The sequence below is a fragment of the Pocillopora verrucosa genome, chromosome 7 (genome assembly GCF_036669915.1).
Source record: "Pocillopora verrucosa isolate sample1 chromosome 7, ASM3666991v2, whole genome shotgun sequence".
In the NCBI taxonomy this organism is placed as follows: domain Eukaryota; kingdom Metazoa; phylum Cnidaria; class Anthozoa; order Scleractinia; family Pocilloporidae; genus Pocillopora; species Pocillopora verrucosa.
Window position 1 is genome coordinate 14,840,256 of NC_089318.1, and position 19,620 is coordinate 14,859,875.

At 36.1% G+C, this 19,620-nt stretch overlaps 4 protein-coding genes across 4 annotated transcripts; all 4 read left to right on the forward strand.

Annotated features, from left to right (window-relative positions):
* The first annotated feature begins 263 nt into the window (after positions 1-263).
* On the forward strand, positions 264-2,875 carry LOC131792385 (protein kinase C-binding protein NELL2-like). Its single transcript, XM_066170203.1, has 6 exons — positions 264-333; positions 594-653; positions 920-1,167; positions 1,301-1,421; positions 1,902-2,024; positions 2,742-2,875. The coding sequence occupies exons 1-6, from the start codon at positions 264-266 to the stop codon at positions 2,873-2,875; spliced, it is 756 nt and encodes a 251-aa protein (XP_066026300.1).
* An 89-nt stretch (positions 2,876-2,964) lies between these two features.
* Positions 2,965-3,990, forward strand: LOC136282545 (uncharacterized skeletal organic matrix protein 5-like). The gene is made up of 3 exons (XM_066170204.1): positions 2,965-2,993; positions 3,086-3,212; positions 3,478-3,990. The coding sequence occupies exons 1-3, from the start codon at positions 2,965-2,967 to the stop codon at positions 3,988-3,990; spliced, it is 669 nt and encodes a 222-aa protein (XP_066026301.1).
* A 9,049-nt stretch (positions 3,991-13,039) lies between these two features.
* On the forward strand, positions 13,040-13,862 carry LOC136282319 (uncharacterized skeletal organic matrix protein 5-like). Its single transcript, XM_066169848.1, has 2 exons — positions 13,040-13,060; positions 13,350-13,862. Exons 1-2 carry the CDS (start codon positions 13,040-13,042, stop codon positions 13,860-13,862), a joined length of 534 nt encoding a protein of 177 aa, XP_066025945.1.
* Positions 13,863-18,378: 4,516 nt separating this feature from the next.
* On the forward strand, positions 18,379-19,201 carry LOC131792412 (uncharacterized skeletal organic matrix protein 5-like). The gene is made up of 2 exons (XM_059109781.2): positions 18,379-18,399; positions 18,689-19,201. Exons 1-2 carry the CDS (start codon positions 18,379-18,381, stop codon positions 19,199-19,201), a joined length of 534 nt encoding a protein of 177 aa, XP_058965764.2.
* Positions 19,202-19,620: the final 419 nt, after the last annotated feature.

Genomic DNA, 19,620 nt, shown 5'->3' on the forward strand with positions numbered 1-19,620 from the left:
ACGGTCGGGAAGCAAGGTTTATGAACTGTGCATGAGTAACATAAAAAGTTCTGAGGGTTCTAATATCCTTCTGCTGCTTCTTTTCAGTTATCAGAGGACGCTGTTGGTTTGCATCATTTTGTTTACGCGAAAAATTGTAAATTCTTTATTGAAACACAGAGCTGACGAGCGCTAACAGTTGCTTAAAGAATTCAAGAGACTAAATTTTATTGAAACTCCAAAGAAGTGAATATTTATTAATATTATTATATTTACTTTAAGGCATGTCCTTCGCCTTGATCTACTTTTCAGCGGGGCTTTGTTCAGTGATACTCGGGGCTGTCTGTTCACAAGGTAAGTAAAGTCCTCATCTCATGATATCAAGGGTGACGCTGATTATTTCCCTGTTCGTAAGATATGAAGATGCCTCGACAGATGGAAATACATTGTGTTTACATTCATTGCATCATTATTGCCTTAGTTTTCTTTTTTGGTTCATGAACTCGTCCTATAAGGGAAGGATATAGATCAAACTAATCATAGATACAGAGAGCTGAAAAATTGCGGGAGTGTATTATGATTATTAAGAAAGCATTTAATTGTTATTCAACTAGATTGTACCCTCGTACCAGAGCATGAAAGTTTCACCATGGTTGAAGATGACATTAAAACGAGTAAATGAATGAATTGGAAATATGTCGAGCCTATTCAATAGCCTCCAAACAAGTAAAAAAACTAGTTTGATTTTGAGGTCGCTGATGGGTTGAAATGCTTAAGGTTGAAATGAATAAGTAACGTATTTAAAGCTTTCTTGTCTTTATCTTTAAACTTTTTGCTATTACTTATAACAATAACTCAAAAGTATGCGTCAAAGAATGCTGGATATTCCTTAGCATACATAACACATTAACACATTTAATACGTTATTTTGACCCGACAGAATCAGTGAATTCCAGAGACGGTCTACTTTCATTGGACAAGTTTCATTATCTGGATGTGCCTCAAATTGACGTCCTCATGGTATACGACGACCTTGAATGCATTTTTAATTGCGTCGATCATCCTCTCTGTATGTCTGTAAACCTGGCCGCTGAAGAAAAACTGTGGTGTGAGTTACTTTCTTCAGATAAGGAGAACAGCACAAAGAAGTATTACCAAAACGAGAGTTCACATCACTACTACTTCCCAGTAAGAAAGTACCGCCAAAATTAGTCTCGTTCGTTCTTTTTTTCTTGTTCTTTTTTTTTTCTTTTCATTAACAAAATGTTTATTTCATTTTGTTTAAATCATCATCTTAGTATATTATTTTTTTTACCGATAGACGCTGCCTTGTTCTTCTACGCCATGTTACAACGAGGGAACTTGTTTTCGAACGAAGCGAAATTACAAATTGTTTGAATGCCTCTGTGAAAACGGTTTCTCTGGAGAATATTGTGAAAAAGGTAGGTTGGAATTCCAACATCGTAGATGAAGTTATCAAACATTTTAGTTTCTGAAAAGTTTTTGCCTATTTGCTTTGGTTACCAAGTTCCTTGTTGAAATATGTAGTTATTCAGTAAAAGACACAGGCATATTAGGAGAAAAAGATCTGCGGGTGCTCACAATAGAAGTGGAAACTACAAACATTTGATCACTATTTCGGATGCTCTATTACTGAACTATAGGAGACTGGCGGCAGGCTGGGCAGTCAAACTAGGTCCATGGCGAGAAAATTCTTCTACGCTGCCAGGATAGGAATGTCGAATGTGATGCTTTTGCGCATCTTTATTTTGTTATTTTGTTATGATTCCCACCGTTCTTATCATAATAATTCCCGTCTATGTCATGATTATATGATTGTATATTATGGAGAAGATTGAATCTGCACAATGTGTTAATAGTTTTGTTTTATTTTGTGATTTTAACTACCTATGAACGTTCAGATATTGATGAATGTAACACCGACGGCCATACTTGTGACGTAAATGCCAAGTGTCAAAACACATATGGTTCCTATAATTGTTCTTGTAAGAAGGGATACAGAGGAGACGGACGCTCGTGTTCAGGTACATTCGGGTTATTTTTGAAATTAACACGAGGATCAGACTTCGTGCTCAATTTACTCATGTGTATTACTTGTTTGAGTAGATTAAGCTTCGTCTTTACATAATTATTCACTCAATGTCTGCGTTTCTCAGCAAATTAGAAAAATTAAGCCATGCATAGCTCTCTTAATGCGATATGCTTCCCAGAGGACATTCTTAAGGATACGGTGTAATGGCATCTCCGGCTAAGAATGCGTGCAATGTGGCTTCTTAGTTTGAATATAAACAAGAAAATTTAACTTATTATGACAACAATAATATTGCTAACTATTAATTAATTAATAAATCATAATTAACTAATTAAAAATACTCAGAAAGGTGTATTCCCGTGGTGAAGTACTTCGATATAAACATTTCAAAGCACTAACGATTGCTTTATGGATTAGAAAAGACTGGTTATTGACTTAACGCTACAAAACTATGAATTTCTAAACATCCTTAAATTGTTTGTCTCGCAATGAAAAATAATGTTGATTTCATTCTGAGTGTGTTTAGAAATTCCTTAAAATCCTTTTCTGCCACTAGTTTTGTAGTTTTACATGAAATATGTTTTCGGTTTTAAGCAAAATAACCAGTGCGAGTAAATACGAACACATTTGTCTTCCTTGCTTTCGGAATATATAACAAATTTTGACTGCCATAGTGGTAATTTAAAAAGCAAATATGATGTATTTTCAGACATTGATGAGTGTGCTAGAGGAAAGCACGACTGTAGCACTGATGCTGTATGCAACAATACCAAGGGATCGTACAACTGTACATGTAGGGCTGGATACTCAGGAGATGGAAAAATTTGCAAAGGTGGAAATTAATTCATGACTCTTGATTTCAAAAATGTCGTCACAGTTTGACAGTTATCATGTGCTTTATTTTGTTTTGATTGTTATTTTCAGAGAATTCGATGTGCAAAGAAGCTCACAACAAAAAACTGTAAGTTCAAGATAAGAAATACATTTTCCCTATACTTCAAACGACGGATCCCTCAGTTCAAATAATATATTTGCCTTAACATTATTCAACAGATTTAACGAGAGCGGCGTGGTTACGTTTCATATTGGTTCGATACCAACTTTCGTTTTCTGTCACGTGGGAGATTTTGGATGTGGAGATGGAGCTTGGACCTCTGTTTTGAAGATTGATGGCAACAAGGTATATAGCTGTTTATTAAAATAATTGGTCGATTTCTATCATCACCTATAGTAACAAAAATGTATTTCTTAAGTATCTAAGCTAATGTTTTCCTACACTTAGGATAATAGTTTCGAGTGCATAAATAAATGATCATTGCGTTCGTTACGGCTCACATTATCGTTTAAGCTGTTTGCTAGTCGGGACTAATTTAACTAACTAACTGGGACTAATTTACTTGCTTTTATTGCCTATTTAACAATAATTGTCCTCTACTCCCGATCAGCGAACTTTTCATTATGATTCCAATTATTGGAGCAACAAGGTAGAGTATAATCTTCCTGGAGGAGAGACTGGGTTTGACTCGGTGGAAACCAAGTTACCGACCTACTGGAACACATCATTCACTAAGATCTGTCTTGGTATGAAGATTGACGAAGTTCTCAGGTTCATTGTCATCAACAAGCCAGCCGATTCCTTGTACTCACTGATCGCTGATGGGCAATACCGCAGCACCTCCTTGGGTCCTGAAAAGTGGAAGTCATTGATTGGTTCACAGGGTTACTTACAGCGTCTCTGTAACAAAGAAGGGTTTAATCTGGAACCGGAGGGGGCTTATTGGAAAAATAGAGCTTGCAAAGCAAGAATTGGTATTTTCGCCAATAACAATAATGGATGCGGGGATGTTGATTCCAGAATCGGGTTTGGAACAGGAGGGCCAAAGGATGACAACAACACCTGTGGAAACGATGGTCGCCCCACACACATCAAAGCCATGGGGTACATCTTGGTACAGTGAAGAACGGAAAAAACAAACAAACAAAAGAAAACATACAGTACTGTAATAAACAAAACTAACACCATCTTCAACGACAACAGTCACATTTACGAACACAAGAATACTTAACAGTCTGTACAGAATATAACACACAATGATATAGCACTAACATTTGAGTAAAGCAATTGTAGCAGCAATCGCTGATTTCGAGGTCCAGCTGACTCAAGCATCCAAATTTTCCACGTTTCGATTTACTTTAGACATAAACTGAATTACAATTATTACAAACAAAGAAAAAGCTAATTTAGGCGAAAAAAGATAGTAATTTGGTCTAATATTCATATCCATTGAGTCAATTGAAGTGTGGCAATACATAAACATGTAAAGTATAATTTGGCCTATTACAACAGCAATCCACAAACACGTATATATCTTCTAACAACTTTACAAGTTAATATTTCGATCGATTTAGACGCTAATATAAGATAATGAAACTGTACTTTCATAACAGTCCCGAGCTACCGGAGAAAGACAATTTGCTACATTTAGCGTCGAGAAATGGCGAGAAAGCTTTCGAACAACAATGGGGCGAGCGGAGTCGACTCCTTTCGAATTACGGGCTAATCAATACATCTGACTACTATAGAGAGACACGAGAATGCTTATATTTTAACAGGTTGATGAGCTTCCCTTTTATAACATTTCTACACCCTCGTTGTGGCTCTGGCTTCTCGATGAGACAGAATTCCACTCATCTTTTATCTTAGAAGCAATTTTTTGTAATGTTTCGGCAAAATTCACAAAGACAAAACTTCCTTTGCCTTTTTAATTGTAATTTCAGATGATACATGAATATTGTCAGGAAAAAAGTGTATTGGTTATAGAATTTGATTTTATCGAACCTCAGATTTTACTCGTATTCAAGAATTCCTCATAAAGTTAAACAGAAAGTGGCGTCGATCTGCTTAAACAAAACATAGCATCAACAGTATGAATAAACAATATCACGTCGTTTTCAATTATCTTTGAACTAAATTTCAATTGTAGAAAAATGCACAACGATTAAAATTTGCGTAACACGCATAGCATGTTCAAACTATTTTGCTCTAAATGCTCTTAGCACCTGATTCTCATCAGTTTTTCTACATCAAGCTCTACGGTTAAGAATTAAAGCCCCCTAGAAGAAAACTTTTGGAACTTGCGTTGGCTGAAAAACACTCAGTGGTGTTACACGTATCATGTGTCATGTATTAGAGTGTTACACGTATCATGTATAGGTCGCAGTTTCTACAACTTTAGACAGAATCTACTAATAAATTGGTGTTATGCACTCCGTTCGCGTCTGTGTTGTTTTCGCGTTCATCTGTCTCGTGATGCTAAAAGTTGTCTTCTCAGAAAGTAAGTAGGATTTATTTAACCCAAAGGCGCCATATATTTAAAATGTTGGACCTTTTTAAATGGTTATCACTTGTCAATTGAGTCTGTCTCTCCTTCATGAGTAATAATAATTGATGAAATTCGATCATTAATCAAAATTAAAATTATGAACTGGTCTCTGTAAGAATCCAACAACTTGGGAAAGGCAAATTTTCAAATCCTTTCAAATATTCTATGCTTTTAGGCACTCAAGGGGATGCACTCCCTTAAGATGTAGACAATTTTTAGTTGTTCTTGCACAATTTAAACGTGAAATGGATTTTTCCTTGTTTTGGGAATCACCTTTATTGATGCGATGCATTTTTTCCCCAGGGCTCAGTGACTGATTAAAAATACTCCCAAAATAGTCGAACAGGTTCCAATTAAATTCACACAAACAGGGGGTTATCCTTGCAATAAAAATGTGTTCAACAACACTCGTATGCAAATTAAGTTCTTTCATGAGGTAGTAAAATTGTGTTTTGTTTACTGATCTTCTGTAAAAGAGGTCTCTTGAATGTAACTGTATGCAAAACAATGTAGAGGGCTGGAAGGGCTTTCATATACTTAAGCTGCTTTTTTCAGTCACAACAAGATGCTACTGGCTTGCATCATTTTTTGTGTGCGGAGGTCGCATTAGTCGCTGGTAAAAGCAAATGAAATGATTGTTTCTCCGTAAAACGTGCAGAACCAGCAACAACAATGAGTTGCCTAACGAATTCAAGACACCCATACTCCTGAAGGAAATATTCTGAAGGAGCAAACGTGGAGATATTTCTTATATTCTGAAGGAGAATAATTCTGTAGCCGTGTCTTTCGTTTTGGGTCTTTTTATTTCTGGTTCTGTGTTCAGCTATACTAAAGGGTATCTGTTCATATGGTTGGTGAAAGACCCCATAACAAAATATTAGAACTGACACTGATTCTTTCCTTCTCGTAAGATATGATAATGCCTCTAGTGATGGAAATTCTTTTTCTAGCATATTTTGTATCACAGATGCAATCAAACTTTATCTTTTAACCCTCTGAGCTCCGAAAAGCGATTAAATAAACTATCCTAACTGGTCTCTAATCGCTTCTTGGAGCAACAGTTGCGAGGGCTTGTTGAAGATTGCCGTAAGTAAGATTTGGCAATCTGTTTCTTGATTCTTATGCTTTTTACTAGTAATGATGTGCTGATACTGTGAGGAGAAATGTGCTGCTCATCACTTTGAGAACTTAAAGTACGTGTGAGGAAGCTGTCAACTATTTCATGGCTACGAGAGACACTATTCAGTATCCTTCCTCTCAGCATTCTTCTATTATGCTCGGTTTTTCTTTCTCTGTCCATAAGCCGGTCGTGAAGGGAAAGGGCATGGATCATATTAATCTCAAATCAAATTAGGGAAAGAGCCTTGGAGCATACTATAATTGTCAAGACTTTAGATCGCAGCTTCGCGCCGCACAAAAGTTTGTCCCACTGAAGAAAAAAAGTAAAATAGAAATAAATAATTGGATAAATTTAAATTCATGGTCCACGCAAGAGACGAAGGAGTTTCATAACAAAACTAAATATATAGAAATTTTATCTTTTAGTGGGAAATCTGAGAAATATTTGAAATTACATGCACTGTTCGTTTTAAAAGTTATGGTCAATTCATTCAATAGCTTCGGATTGCCAGTGAAATGTTACTTTCTTTCCGTACCTCTCCTCCATTCTTTTCTAATTCTAATTCTTCATTCGTAACACTGTTTTTCTAAATTTTATTTCCCTTAAGACACTTCCTTGGTATAAGCAAAGTTCTACATTCTCGCTGATTTTACTGAATCTTGTTTTTGTCTGTTTATTTGTTTTTTTGTCTGTTTGTTAGTATTTCAACGGTCTAGGTGATGGGCAGCATTTCATGTTTTTCTACTGACCCACTAACAACAACATTCTTAGCGCAGATGGTGTATTTGACCCAAAATTGCTTCTTTTCTGTGAGAGAATCCTTACAAAGTTAACCAGCAAGGTATCGCCATTCAATTTAAATGAAATTGAGTTAACAATAGGAATAACTTAATCAATTGCCGTGTAAACAATATCTTATGGTTTTCATTTAACTTCGAACTAAATTTTAATTGAAATGAGTGTTAAAAATTTGCATAACAGTTAACCAAGATAAATTGCTCTAAGTCCATTTAAGTAAAAGTTATTGTAAACCTTATAAAATAAGCCCTTGTTAAGAATTAATACCTCAAGAGAAAGGCATCTTGAATTTGAGATAGCCAAAGAAACATGTGTTAGTGAATATTGATCCAATCTACAAATCAGACTGTTGCATTTAAGTTGTAGAGCTCTCAGTTTCTATAACTTTAGATAAGATCTACGAATAATGTTGTTGTTCATGCGATCCCCTTGGACCTGTGTTATTTCGGCGTTCCTCTGTTCTGTAATGCACGATGCCGTCTTCTCAGAAGGTTACTAACATTTATCTAACCCTAAGTTCACACGAATATAAAACGCAATACGAATACACGATCCACTGTAAGTTTCGGTTTAGCGGCTAGCATTAGGAATATTTTTTGAAATTTCTCCAGTGGACTGAATGAAATTTTCCAAAGACAGTTTTTCGTATTTGTTGACGGTTGCCTGGTATACATTTTCCGTGTAAGTGCCCTAAAAAAAACGACGTGAAACAATTTTTTAGCTTTATTTCTGGTTAGCGTAAAATCTGGTTTCGTTTCGTTTCGTTTCGATTACGTAAATCCAGTAATGTGGCTTGTGAAAAAATTTATCATCAAGAATAAGTTCAAACTAAATTTAGTTTAGACCCCAGTAGATTCAAGCTTGTCAAAAAAAAAAAAAGGGGTAAAACGCACATCTCACAATAAGTTTTAGCTTCCATTATATTTTTCCTTCCGGAAAAAATAAAGAATGCCTTGTAACGCTAAATGGCTTACGGATCTGTGGAAAAAATTGCCGTTCAATATGTGCGGGGAGCTTGATAAATTCTTCGTTACTCTCTCGCAGTTTTATAGTTAACAAATGTCTTAATTCAGTCATTGCGCTTAAAATCTACCGGCTTTATTCTTCTCTTTTCGCATACGACCCTTCCAACGTTGCCGCCTCTTGACATTATGTAACGCGTTCAGCGCATCAGTAACACCCTGACTTGTCAATTCATTTTCAGTTGAACATTGCCCATTAGCGAATGATCGGACCCCGAAATCCGCAGGTCTGGGTTCAATGTTAAAGATAAAGCTTAAAGTTTCATCTTAAGATTTACTGAGCGCCAAACAACTATACTTTATGTTTTCTGTGCTCAGCTTAATTACAAAGTTAATTGTCAAATTTTTAATAATTCATATCTTTTTCTCGCGTTGTGACTCAGTGAAAATAAAATTTATCTTCTGCAATGTTTACAGATTAGGTTTAGTTATTGAAAAAGGTGTCACAATGTAATAAGTAAATATCAATTTGACCCAGATTTTTGCCGCTCTCTGGAATTCAAGCCCGCTAAAGTATTTGACGGTCAACGCCTGATAAACCACGTGATTCGAATTGATGACATCAAGGATAGAGTATTGTGTAAGATACGATGTTTTAAGGAGCCAAACTGTGTCAGTTATAATTTCGAAAAACAACCGAATGGGAACAATGGAACGCATAAATGTGAGTTGAATGATGTCACTCACGAAGAAAACGAAGACGACTTAGTTCGGGATTACAATTATTTCTACCGAGGAGCAGACGCAAGTGTCAATTACAGTCTTTTTAATTACTTAACTAGATAGTAAACAGGTCTTCAACAAGACAGAACCAAGGATTTGAGTTAATTGGTTTTATTATTATTGGACCTTTATACATTGTATTCAAGGAATGTTTCACTTCACAGTTGCTTGATTCACAAAAATAATCGTCCGCTACATAAGAATTTAGGGTTTACGGTAACATGTATGTTTTTACGTTTCAATCTTGGTCTAGGCTATCGGGTGAAAAACTGGATATTGTTGCTAGATATGAATCTTTGGATAGCATCCCTTGCGACATTTTTTTAAGATGTCATTTTTTTCATTTGATTTAGAATACCTGTTTAGCAAATCCTTGCAAGAACAACGCTACTTGCCAAAGTGGTTTTACCGAAAAAGGTTATCGATGTTGGTGTACTGCTGGTTTCAAGGGTCAGACTTGTGATGAAGGTATTGCCATTATCTGAGCTTTAAATTTACTATCTATGAAACTTTAAGCACATTCGAAATTCGTGCTAAATAAAAGGTAGCTTCATTTATGATAGAAACCAATATGATCTATTTTCAGACAGTGACCAATATGCTACAGAAAAGCACAACTGCAGTTCCGATGCTGTTTGCAGCAATACCAAAGTATCGAACAATTATACATGTAAACCTAGATATTCTGGTGATGGACGGACTTGCAAAGGTAAAAGTGTTTCTTTCTAAAGAGAATATGGCTCGCGAATAAAGGCGTTCAGAATTTCAGGGATGGATCGCGTTTTTCTTCCAAGAGAGAATCAACTGATCTATTCCATTAATCTGCTCTCTGCTTATAACAAAATAGTTATTAACGTGAGGAGATATGTGCAAAGCTTTTCCTTTTGCTTTCCATAACTATTATAATACTTAAATTGTTTTGATCAATGTTATGTATCTTCAGATATTGACGAATGTGATACTGAAGAGCACAGCTGCAGCGTTGATGCTGTGTGCAACAATACCGAAGGATCGTACAGCTGTGTGTGTAAACCTGGATTTTCAGGGGACGGATGGGCATGCAGAGGTAATGCAATGAAACATCGCAGATTAAATATAGGGCTAGAGAGATTGTTGTTTTGCAATTCATCAGTGCACTCTCTTCAAGAACGCTAAATGTTACCAGAATTATAAACAATCAATTAACGATAAGCGTATTTAGATATTGACGAATGTGCTACAGAAGAACCCAGCTGCAGTGTTGATGCTGTGTGCAACAATACCAATGGGTCATATAACTGCAAATGCAAACCTGGATATCATGGGGACGGATGGACCTGCAAAGGTAATACAGTAAAATATTGCATGTCTAATATAGCGTTACATAGATTATTGGAGGTCTATTTTCAGACTTTATAAAGGATCGATTGATGATATAAAGATTATTCTATAGAATACGCGCAGGAACGATTTTCATTTACGAGTTGTAAAGTATCAAAAAAAAAAACAAAACAAAAAAACAAAAGAGCAAAACAACGAGTGAGCGAAGCGAACTAGTGAGTTTTCTGATGCATCGCGACAAGTGAATGAAAGCCATTCGAGCACTTTCCATGGTATAATGTTTTCGTTTTATACATACTGAGAATTTTCTTACAGACCGACACATCTCAAAGGCTGGGAGCGCACGACTGTGAAATATATCTTTCGTCCAATCAGAGACACGAACGATAATATTTCACTAAGTAAATCTCATTATGTATGAAATCAATGCTTATTCAGATGTTGACGAGTGTGCATAAGGAACACGTAAATGCAGCGCTGACGCTGTCTGTGTCAACACCCAAGGATCGCACAACTGTGAATGTAAACCTGGATATTCAGGACACGAAGGGACCTGCACAGGTAATGAAATAATGTCTTACAGGTGAAAATGTAGGCCGAGATCGATTGCTATATTCTATGGTATCAATGCTATGTTATAAAAATGCAACTGACATTTTAACAAGTAAATAAGTAATGTGCATACTTAGATATTGACGAGTGTGCCACAGGAACACACAGCTGCAGTGCTGATGCGGAGTGCATCAATATCAAGGGATCGTACAACTGCACATGCAAACCTGGATATTCTGGGGACGGAAGGACCTGCACTGGTAATGCCATGGAATATGGAAGGTTAAATTCAGAGGCAAAAATATTCAATATCGTTGATGCAATGTTGCAAAACACATGAATTGTTGCATTCTAAATTATCAATGTCACGTTATGCAAATAAATGCAATTGACATCATAAAAGATCAAGTTATGATATGCATATTTAAATATTGAGAAATGCTCTACTAAAGAGCACAGCTACAGTGCTGCTGCTATTTGCAATAATACTGAGGGTAGAGATGGACCTCTAAGTGAAATGTAGAGCACACAGTTTGTTTTATTGTATATTAGCAGTGCAATGTCATGAAAACAAATGTTACCGATATTATAACAGATCAAAGAATGATGTTTTTGTGGGGCCACAGAGATTGTCCCACTCTATACTATTAATACTATGCTAAGAGAGCAAAATTAATGGTACAGGATCTATTCAAGATGAAGTAATGATATGCGTATTCTGATATTGATGATTTTGCAAAGACCTGCACGGCTGTGGTGCTGATGCTTATAGCAAAAATTTCGGGGAACCAAATGTACAAATGTACAAGTACATGTAGACTAAAAAATATTATGGGGACAGATTAACCTCAACGAGTATTTCAATGAAATGTTGCATGTTGAATTTGGAGACACATACTGGTATTCTATATTATCGATTCAATGTAACGAAAAAAAATGCTACTGACATCATTACAGTGCAAGGTCTTAATTATTTACATATTTAGATATCGACGAGTGTGCTACAAGAACACACAGCCGCAGTGTTGATGCGGTGTGCAACAATACAAAGGGATTGCACAACTGTAAATGTAAACCTGGATATTTTGGGGACGGATTGACCTGCACAGGTAGTGCTGTGCAATATGGTATAACGAGTAGAGCCACATGGATGCTCGTATTTTGTTTAGACGAGCAATATTTTGAGAGGAAAGTTTTTTATACGATGTTAAAAGGATCGATCGATGATTTTCGTATTTAGATTTCGACGAGTGTGTTACAAGAACACATAACTGCAGTACTTATGCGGTATGCAACAACACAAAAGGATCGCACAACTGCAAATGTAAACCTGGATATTCTGGAAATAGGCAGATATGCAAAGGTGACTTTAGTTGTGTCCTTGTTGTATTGGTTCATGTATTCTTAATTAAACCAGCAAGGAGTTACTGATAAATTTAAGTAACGCTTCAATTATCCTATTTTCATCAAGTTTGCAACAAATATGTCTCCAAGATAAACAAAAGGTGCTGAAGTGGACAGTTGTCCTGTTAGCCCTGCTAAAATCCCCTTGATAACTTTAAAAAAGACAAAAACAAAAACAGGATAGGGAGGGTCACCACCCCTTATACGTCTAAGTTAATGTGTGACTACTTCCTTTTGATGTCGCAAACGTCGTAACAATGTGACAGTTATTTTGTGGTTCTGATTTTGTTGTTGTTATTACTTTGTTTGTTATGTTCCTATTTTCAGTGAATTCAGACTGCAAGGAAGCTCACAACAGAAAATTGTAAGTTTGAAACTAGGATAAGATTGTTTCTACTTGATCTCAGAGCAAAAGGGCTTTTCTAGATAACAAGTTAATATACGAAGTTAATTTACCCAAGCTGATTCCGATTTGTTTGTTAATATTCAGTCTTTCCAACTGAAAACTCAGATGAAATTTCACATACCTAGTAGGTTCCAGAGTTTGACATTTATATCTACCTTAATCTTATTTAATAGATTCAGCAAGAGTGGCGTGGTTACACTTCATATTGATTCGATATTTACTTCCATTTTCTGTCACGTGGGGGATTTTGGATGTGGAGTGGGATCTTGGACCCCTGTTATGAAGATTGATGGCAAGAAGGTATTTTTTTTTCAATTTATCAAATAATCTTTTGATTTTTCTTATTACTTATGATAGCATTAATTGATTTCTAAAAGATCTATGGTATGGTACGAGCATCTTAAGAAACTTACGATAAAAGTTTCGAGTTCAAAATTTGACTTTCGTTGTAATCTCACCCAATCTCAGTTAAACATGTAATTGTTGTGTTGTAATTTAGTTCAAATCGGCTTTTAATTTTTGGTGCGGGTTACTCGCTGGGATTGACTGACATATTTGATTTTTATTGTCTATTTTTATTCCCAATCAGCGAACTTTTCATTTTGATTCTGATTTTTGGAGCAACAAGATAGAATATAATCTTCCTGGAGGAGAGACTGGGTTTGACACAGTGGAGACCAAGTTACCGACCTATTGGAACACATCATTCTCCAAGATCTGTCTCTGTATGAAGATTGACGGAGATCTCAGGTTTATTGTCATAAACAAGTCAGCCGATTCCCTGTACTGGCTGATCGCTGATGGGCAACACCGCTCCACCTTTTTGGGTCCTGAGAAATGGAAGTCACTGATTGGTTCACAGGGTTACTTACACCGTTACTGTAACAAGGAAGGGTTTAATCTTGAACCGGAGGGAGCTTATTGGAAGAATAGAGCTTGCAAAGCAAGGATTGGTATTCTTGCCAATAACAATAACGGATGCGGGGATGTTGATTCCAGAATCGGGTTCGGAACAGGAGGGCCGCGTGATGACAACAACACGTGTGGAATTGATGCTAGAGAGGTACACATCAAAGCCATGGGATACATATTGGTCCAGTAACGAGAAAAAAGTGCATTCGGTGATCAACAACATCAACACCTTAGTCAACATCAACAAACACATTGGCAATCAAGAACATTTTATCGATTATACAGAATATAACACGCACTAATATAACACTTGCATTTGCGTAAAGTAATATTCAAGAGATGAACAAAAAGGAAATTAGAGAATCGTGATAAAGTAACATTTACACATATTGATTATAACTTATGACCAGAGCCACAATTGAACTAGTTCATAATTTGAATTTAAAACACAATGCGAATTGAATGTTAAATCATATTTACCATAAACACGCGATCTTTCGATGCAGATCTTGTGTAGTGATAATGTATCCCATACAACTCGGTAAAAAGATATCACAAAAGAAAAGTTCTGCATGTTTTTTTTTTTTAATTGAGTAAAATGAAATCGTATAGTTTTAAATGGGTCAAGAAAACGAAAGCGATCGAAAGAACCAGGAAGAATTGAACATAGTAACAGACTGAACTATTTTAATTAAAATGCAAGAGACTGGTGATCGAACTCAGGAGCACGAGAAAATTACACAGATCAAACATAAAGAAATCATTTGTTTAAGGGGAAAACACACCGTTTCGTGGTGAAACTTACGTTCATAAGATCAGCAAATAAATCAGAGGAAAGTAATAGGAAAAGGAAGATAAACTAACAAAACAAAACAGAGCAAAAAAAAAATCAGACAAACAGAAAAACAAAACAAAAAACAAAAACATGAAAAGATAGTGAAACAGCATATATATAGGAGGCGTAACTATTCTCCTGTCACGAATCTTATATCTACGCCTAGTGAATGATAATAAACTGGATATTGTTGCTAGATATGAATCTTTGGATAGCATCCCTTGCGACATTTTTTTAAGATGTCATTTTTTTCATTTGATTTAGAATACCTGTTTAGCAAATCCTTGCAAGAACAACGCTACTTGCCAAAGTGGTTTTACCGAAAAAGGTTATCGATGTTGGTGTACTGCTGGTTTCAAGGGTCAGACTTGTGATGAAGGTATTGCCATTATCTGAGCTTTAAATTTACTATCTATGAAACTTTAAGCACATTCGAAATTCGTGCTAAATAAAAGGTAGCTTCATTTATGATAGAAACCAATATGATCTATTTTCAGACAGTGACCAATATGCTACAGAAAAGCACAACTGCAGTTCCGATGCTGTTTGCAGCAATACCAAAGTATCGAACAATTATACATGTAAACCTGGATATTCTGGTGATGGACGGACTTGCAAAGGTAAAAGTGTTTCTTTCTAAAGAGAATATGGCTCGCGAATAAAGGCGTTCAGAATTTCAGGGATGGATCGCGTTTTTCTTCCAAGAGAGAATCAACTGATCTATTCCATTAATCTGCTCTCTGCTTATAACAAAATAGTTATTAACGTGAGGAGATATGTGCAAAGCTTTTCCTTTTGCTTTCCATAACTATTATAATACTTAAATTGTTTTGATCAATGTTATGTATCTTCAGATATTGACGAATGTGATACTGAAGAGCACAGCTGCAGCGTTGATGCTGTGTGCAACAATACCGAAGGATCGTACAGCTGTGTGTGTAAACCTGGATTTTCAGGGGACGGATGGGCATGCAGAGGTAATGCAATGAAACATCGCAGATTAAATATAGGGCTAGAGAGATTGTTGTTTTGCAATTCATCAGTGCACTCTCTTCAAGAACGCTAAATGTTACCAGAATTATAAACAATCAATTAACGATAAGCGTATTTAGATATTGACGAATGTGCTACAGAAGAACCCAGCTGCAGTGTTGATGCTGTGTGCAACAATACCAATGGGTCATATAACTGCAAATGCAAACCTGGATATCATGGGGACGGATGGACCTGCAAAGGTAATACAGTAAAATATTGCATGTCTAATATAGCGTTACATAGATTATTGGAGGTCTATTTTCAGACTTTATAAAGGATCGATTGATGATATAAAGATTATTCTATAGAATACGCGCAGGAACGATTTTCATTTACGAGTTGTAAAGTATCAAAAAAACAACAAAACAAAAAAACAAAAGAGCAAAACAACGAGTGAGCGAAGCGAACTAGTGAGTTTTCTGATGCATCGCGACAAGTGAATGAAAGCCATTCGAGCACTTTCCATGGTATAATGTTTTCGTTTTATACATACTGAGAATTTTCTTACAGACCGACACATCTCAAAGGCTGGGAGCGCACGACTGTGAAATATATCTTTCGTCCAATCAGAGACACGAACGATAATATTTCACTAAGTAAATCTCATTATGTATGAAATCAATGCTTATTCAGATGTTGACGAGTGTGCATAAGGAACACGTAAATGCAGCGCTGACGCTGTCTGTGTCAACACCCAAGGATCGCACAACTGTGAATGTAAACCTGGATATTCAGGACACGAAGGGACCTGCACAGGTAATGAAATAATGTCTTACAGGTGAAAATGTAGGCCGAGATCGATTGCTATATTCTATGGTATCAATGCTATGTTATAAAAATGCAACTGACATTTTAACAAGTAAATAAGTAATGTGCATACTTAGATATTGACGAGTGTGCCACAGGAACACACAGCTGCAGTGCTGATGCGGAGTGCATCAATATCAAGGGATCGTACAACTGCACATGCAAACCTGGATATTCTGGGGACGGAAGGACCTGCACTGGTAATGCCATGGAATATGGAAGGTTAAATTCAGAGGCAAAAATATTCAATATCGTTGATGCAATGTTGCAAAACACATGAATTGTTGCATTCTAAATTATCAATGTCACGTTATGCAAATAAATGCAATTGACATCATAAAAGATCAAGTTATGATATGCATATTTAAATATTGAGAAATGCTCTACTAAAGAGCACAGCTACAGTGCTGCTGCTATTTGCAATAATACTGAGGGTAGAGATGGACCTCTAAGTGAAATGTAGAGCACACAGTTTGTTTTATTGTATATTAGCAGTGCAATGTCATGAAAACAAATGTTACCGATATTATAACAGATCAAAGAATGATGTTTTTGTGGGGCCACAGAGATTGTCCCACTCTATACTATTAATACTATGCTAAGAGAGCAAAATTAATGGTACAGGATCTATTCAAGATGAAGTAATGATATGCGTATTCTGATATTGATGATTTTGCAAAGACCTGCACGGCTGTGGTGCTGATGCTTATAGCAAAAATTTCGGGGAACCAAATGTACAAATGTACAAGTACATGTAGACTAAAAAATATTATGGGGACAGATTAACCTCAACGAGTATTTCAATGAAATGTTGCATGTTGAATTTGGAGACACATACTGGTATTCTATATTATCGATTCAATGTAACGAAAAAAAATGCTACTGACATCATTACAGTGCAAGGTCTTAATTATTTACATATTTAGATATCGACGAGTGTGCTACAAGAACACACAGCCGCAGTGTTGATGCGGTGTGCAACAATACAAAGGGATTGCACAACTGTAAATGTAAACCTGGATATTTTGGGGACGGATTGACCTGCACAGGTAGTGCTGTGCAATATGGTATAACGAGTAGAGCCACATGGATGCTCGTATTTTGTTTAGACGAGCAATATTTTGAGAGGAAAGTTTTTTATACGATGTTAAAAGGATCGATCGATGATTTTCGTATTTAGATTTCGACGAGTGTGTTACAAGAACACATAACTGCAGTACTTATGCGGTATGCAACAACACAAAAGGATCGCACAACTGCAAATGTAAACCTGGATATTCTGGAAATAGGCAGATATGCAAAGGTGACTTTAGTTGTGTCCTTGTTGTATTGGTTCATGTATTCTTAATTAAACCAGCAAGGAGTTACTGATAAATTTAAGTAACGCTTCAATTATCCTATTTTCATCAAGTTTGCAACAAATATGTCTCCAAGATAAACAAAAGGTGCTGAAGTGGACAGTTGTCCTGTTAGCCCTGCTAAAATCCCCTTGATAACTTTAAAAAAGACAAAAACAAAAACAGGATAGGGAGGGTCACCACCCCTTATACGTCTAAGTTAATGTGTGACTACTTCCTTTTGATGTCGCAAACGTCGTAACAATGTGACAGTTATTTTGTGGTTCTGATTTTGTTGTTGTTATTACTTTGTTTGTTATGTTCCTATTTTCAGTGAATTCAGACTGCAAGGAAGCTCACAACAGAAAATTGTAAGTTTGAAACTAGGATAAGATTGTTTCTACTTGATCTCAGAGCAAAAGGGCTTTTCTAGATAACAAGTTAATATACGAAGTTAATTTACCCAAGCTGATTCCGATTTGTTTGTTAATATTCAGTCTTTCCAACTGAAAACTCAGATGAAATTTCACATACCTAGTAGGTTCCAGAGTTTGACATTTATATCTACCTTAATCTTATTTAATAGATTCAGCAAGAGTGGCGTGGTTACACTTCATATTGATTCGATATTTACTTCCATTTTCTGTCACGTGGGGGATTTTGGATGTGGAGTGGGATCTTGGACCCCTGTTATGAAGATTGATGGCAAGAAGGTATTTTTTTTTCAATTTATCAAATAATCTTTTGATTTTTCTTATTACTTATGATAGCATTAATTGATTTCTAAAAGATCTATGGTATGGTACGAGCATCTTAAGAAACTTACGATAAAAGTTTCGAGTTCAAAATTTGACTTTCGTTGTAATCTCACCCAATCTCAGTTAAACATGTAATTGTTGTGTTGTAATTTAGTTCAAATCGGCTTTTAATTTTTGGTGCGGGTTACTCGCTGGGATTGACTGACATATTTGATTTTTATTGTCTATTTTTATTCCCAATCAGCGAACTTTTCATTTTGATTCTGATTTTTGGAGCAACAAGATAGAATATAATCTTCCTGGAGGAGAGACTGGGTTTGACACAGTGGAGACCAAGTTACCGACCTATTGGAACACATCATTCTCCAAGATCTGTCTCTGTATGAAGATTGACGGAGATCTCAGGTTTATTGTCATAAACAAGTCAGCCGATTCCCTGTACTGGCTGATCGCTGATGGGCAACACCGCTCCACCTTTTTGGGTCCTGAGAAATGGAAGTCACTGATTGGTTCACAGGGTTACTTACACCGTTACTGTAACAAGGAAGGGTTTAATCTTGAACCGGAGGGAGCTTATTGGAAGAATAGAGCTTGCAAAGCAAGGATTGGTATTCTTGCCAATAACAATAACGGATGCGGGGATGTTGATTCCAGAATCGGGTTCGGAACAGGAGGGCCGCGTGATGACAACAACACGTGTGGAATTGATGCTAGAGAGGTACACATCAAAGCCATGGGATACATATTGGTCCAGTAACGAGAAAAAAGTGCATTCGGTGATCAACAACATCAACACCTTAGTCAACATCAACAAACACATTGGCAATCAAGAACATTTTATCGATTATACAGAATATAACACGCACTAATATAACACTTGCATTTGCGTAAAGTAATATTCAAGAGATGAACAAAAAGGAAATTAGAGAATCGTGATAAAGTAACATTTACACATATTGATTATAACTTATGACCAGAGCCACAATTGAACTAGTTCATAATTTGAATTTAAAACACAATGCGAATTGAATGTTAAATCATATTTACCATAAACACGCGATCTTTCGATGCAGATCTTGTGTAGTGATAATGTATCCCATACAACTCGGTAAAAAGATATCACAAAAGAAAAGTTCTGCATGTTTTTTTTTTTTAATTGAGTAAAATGAAATCGTA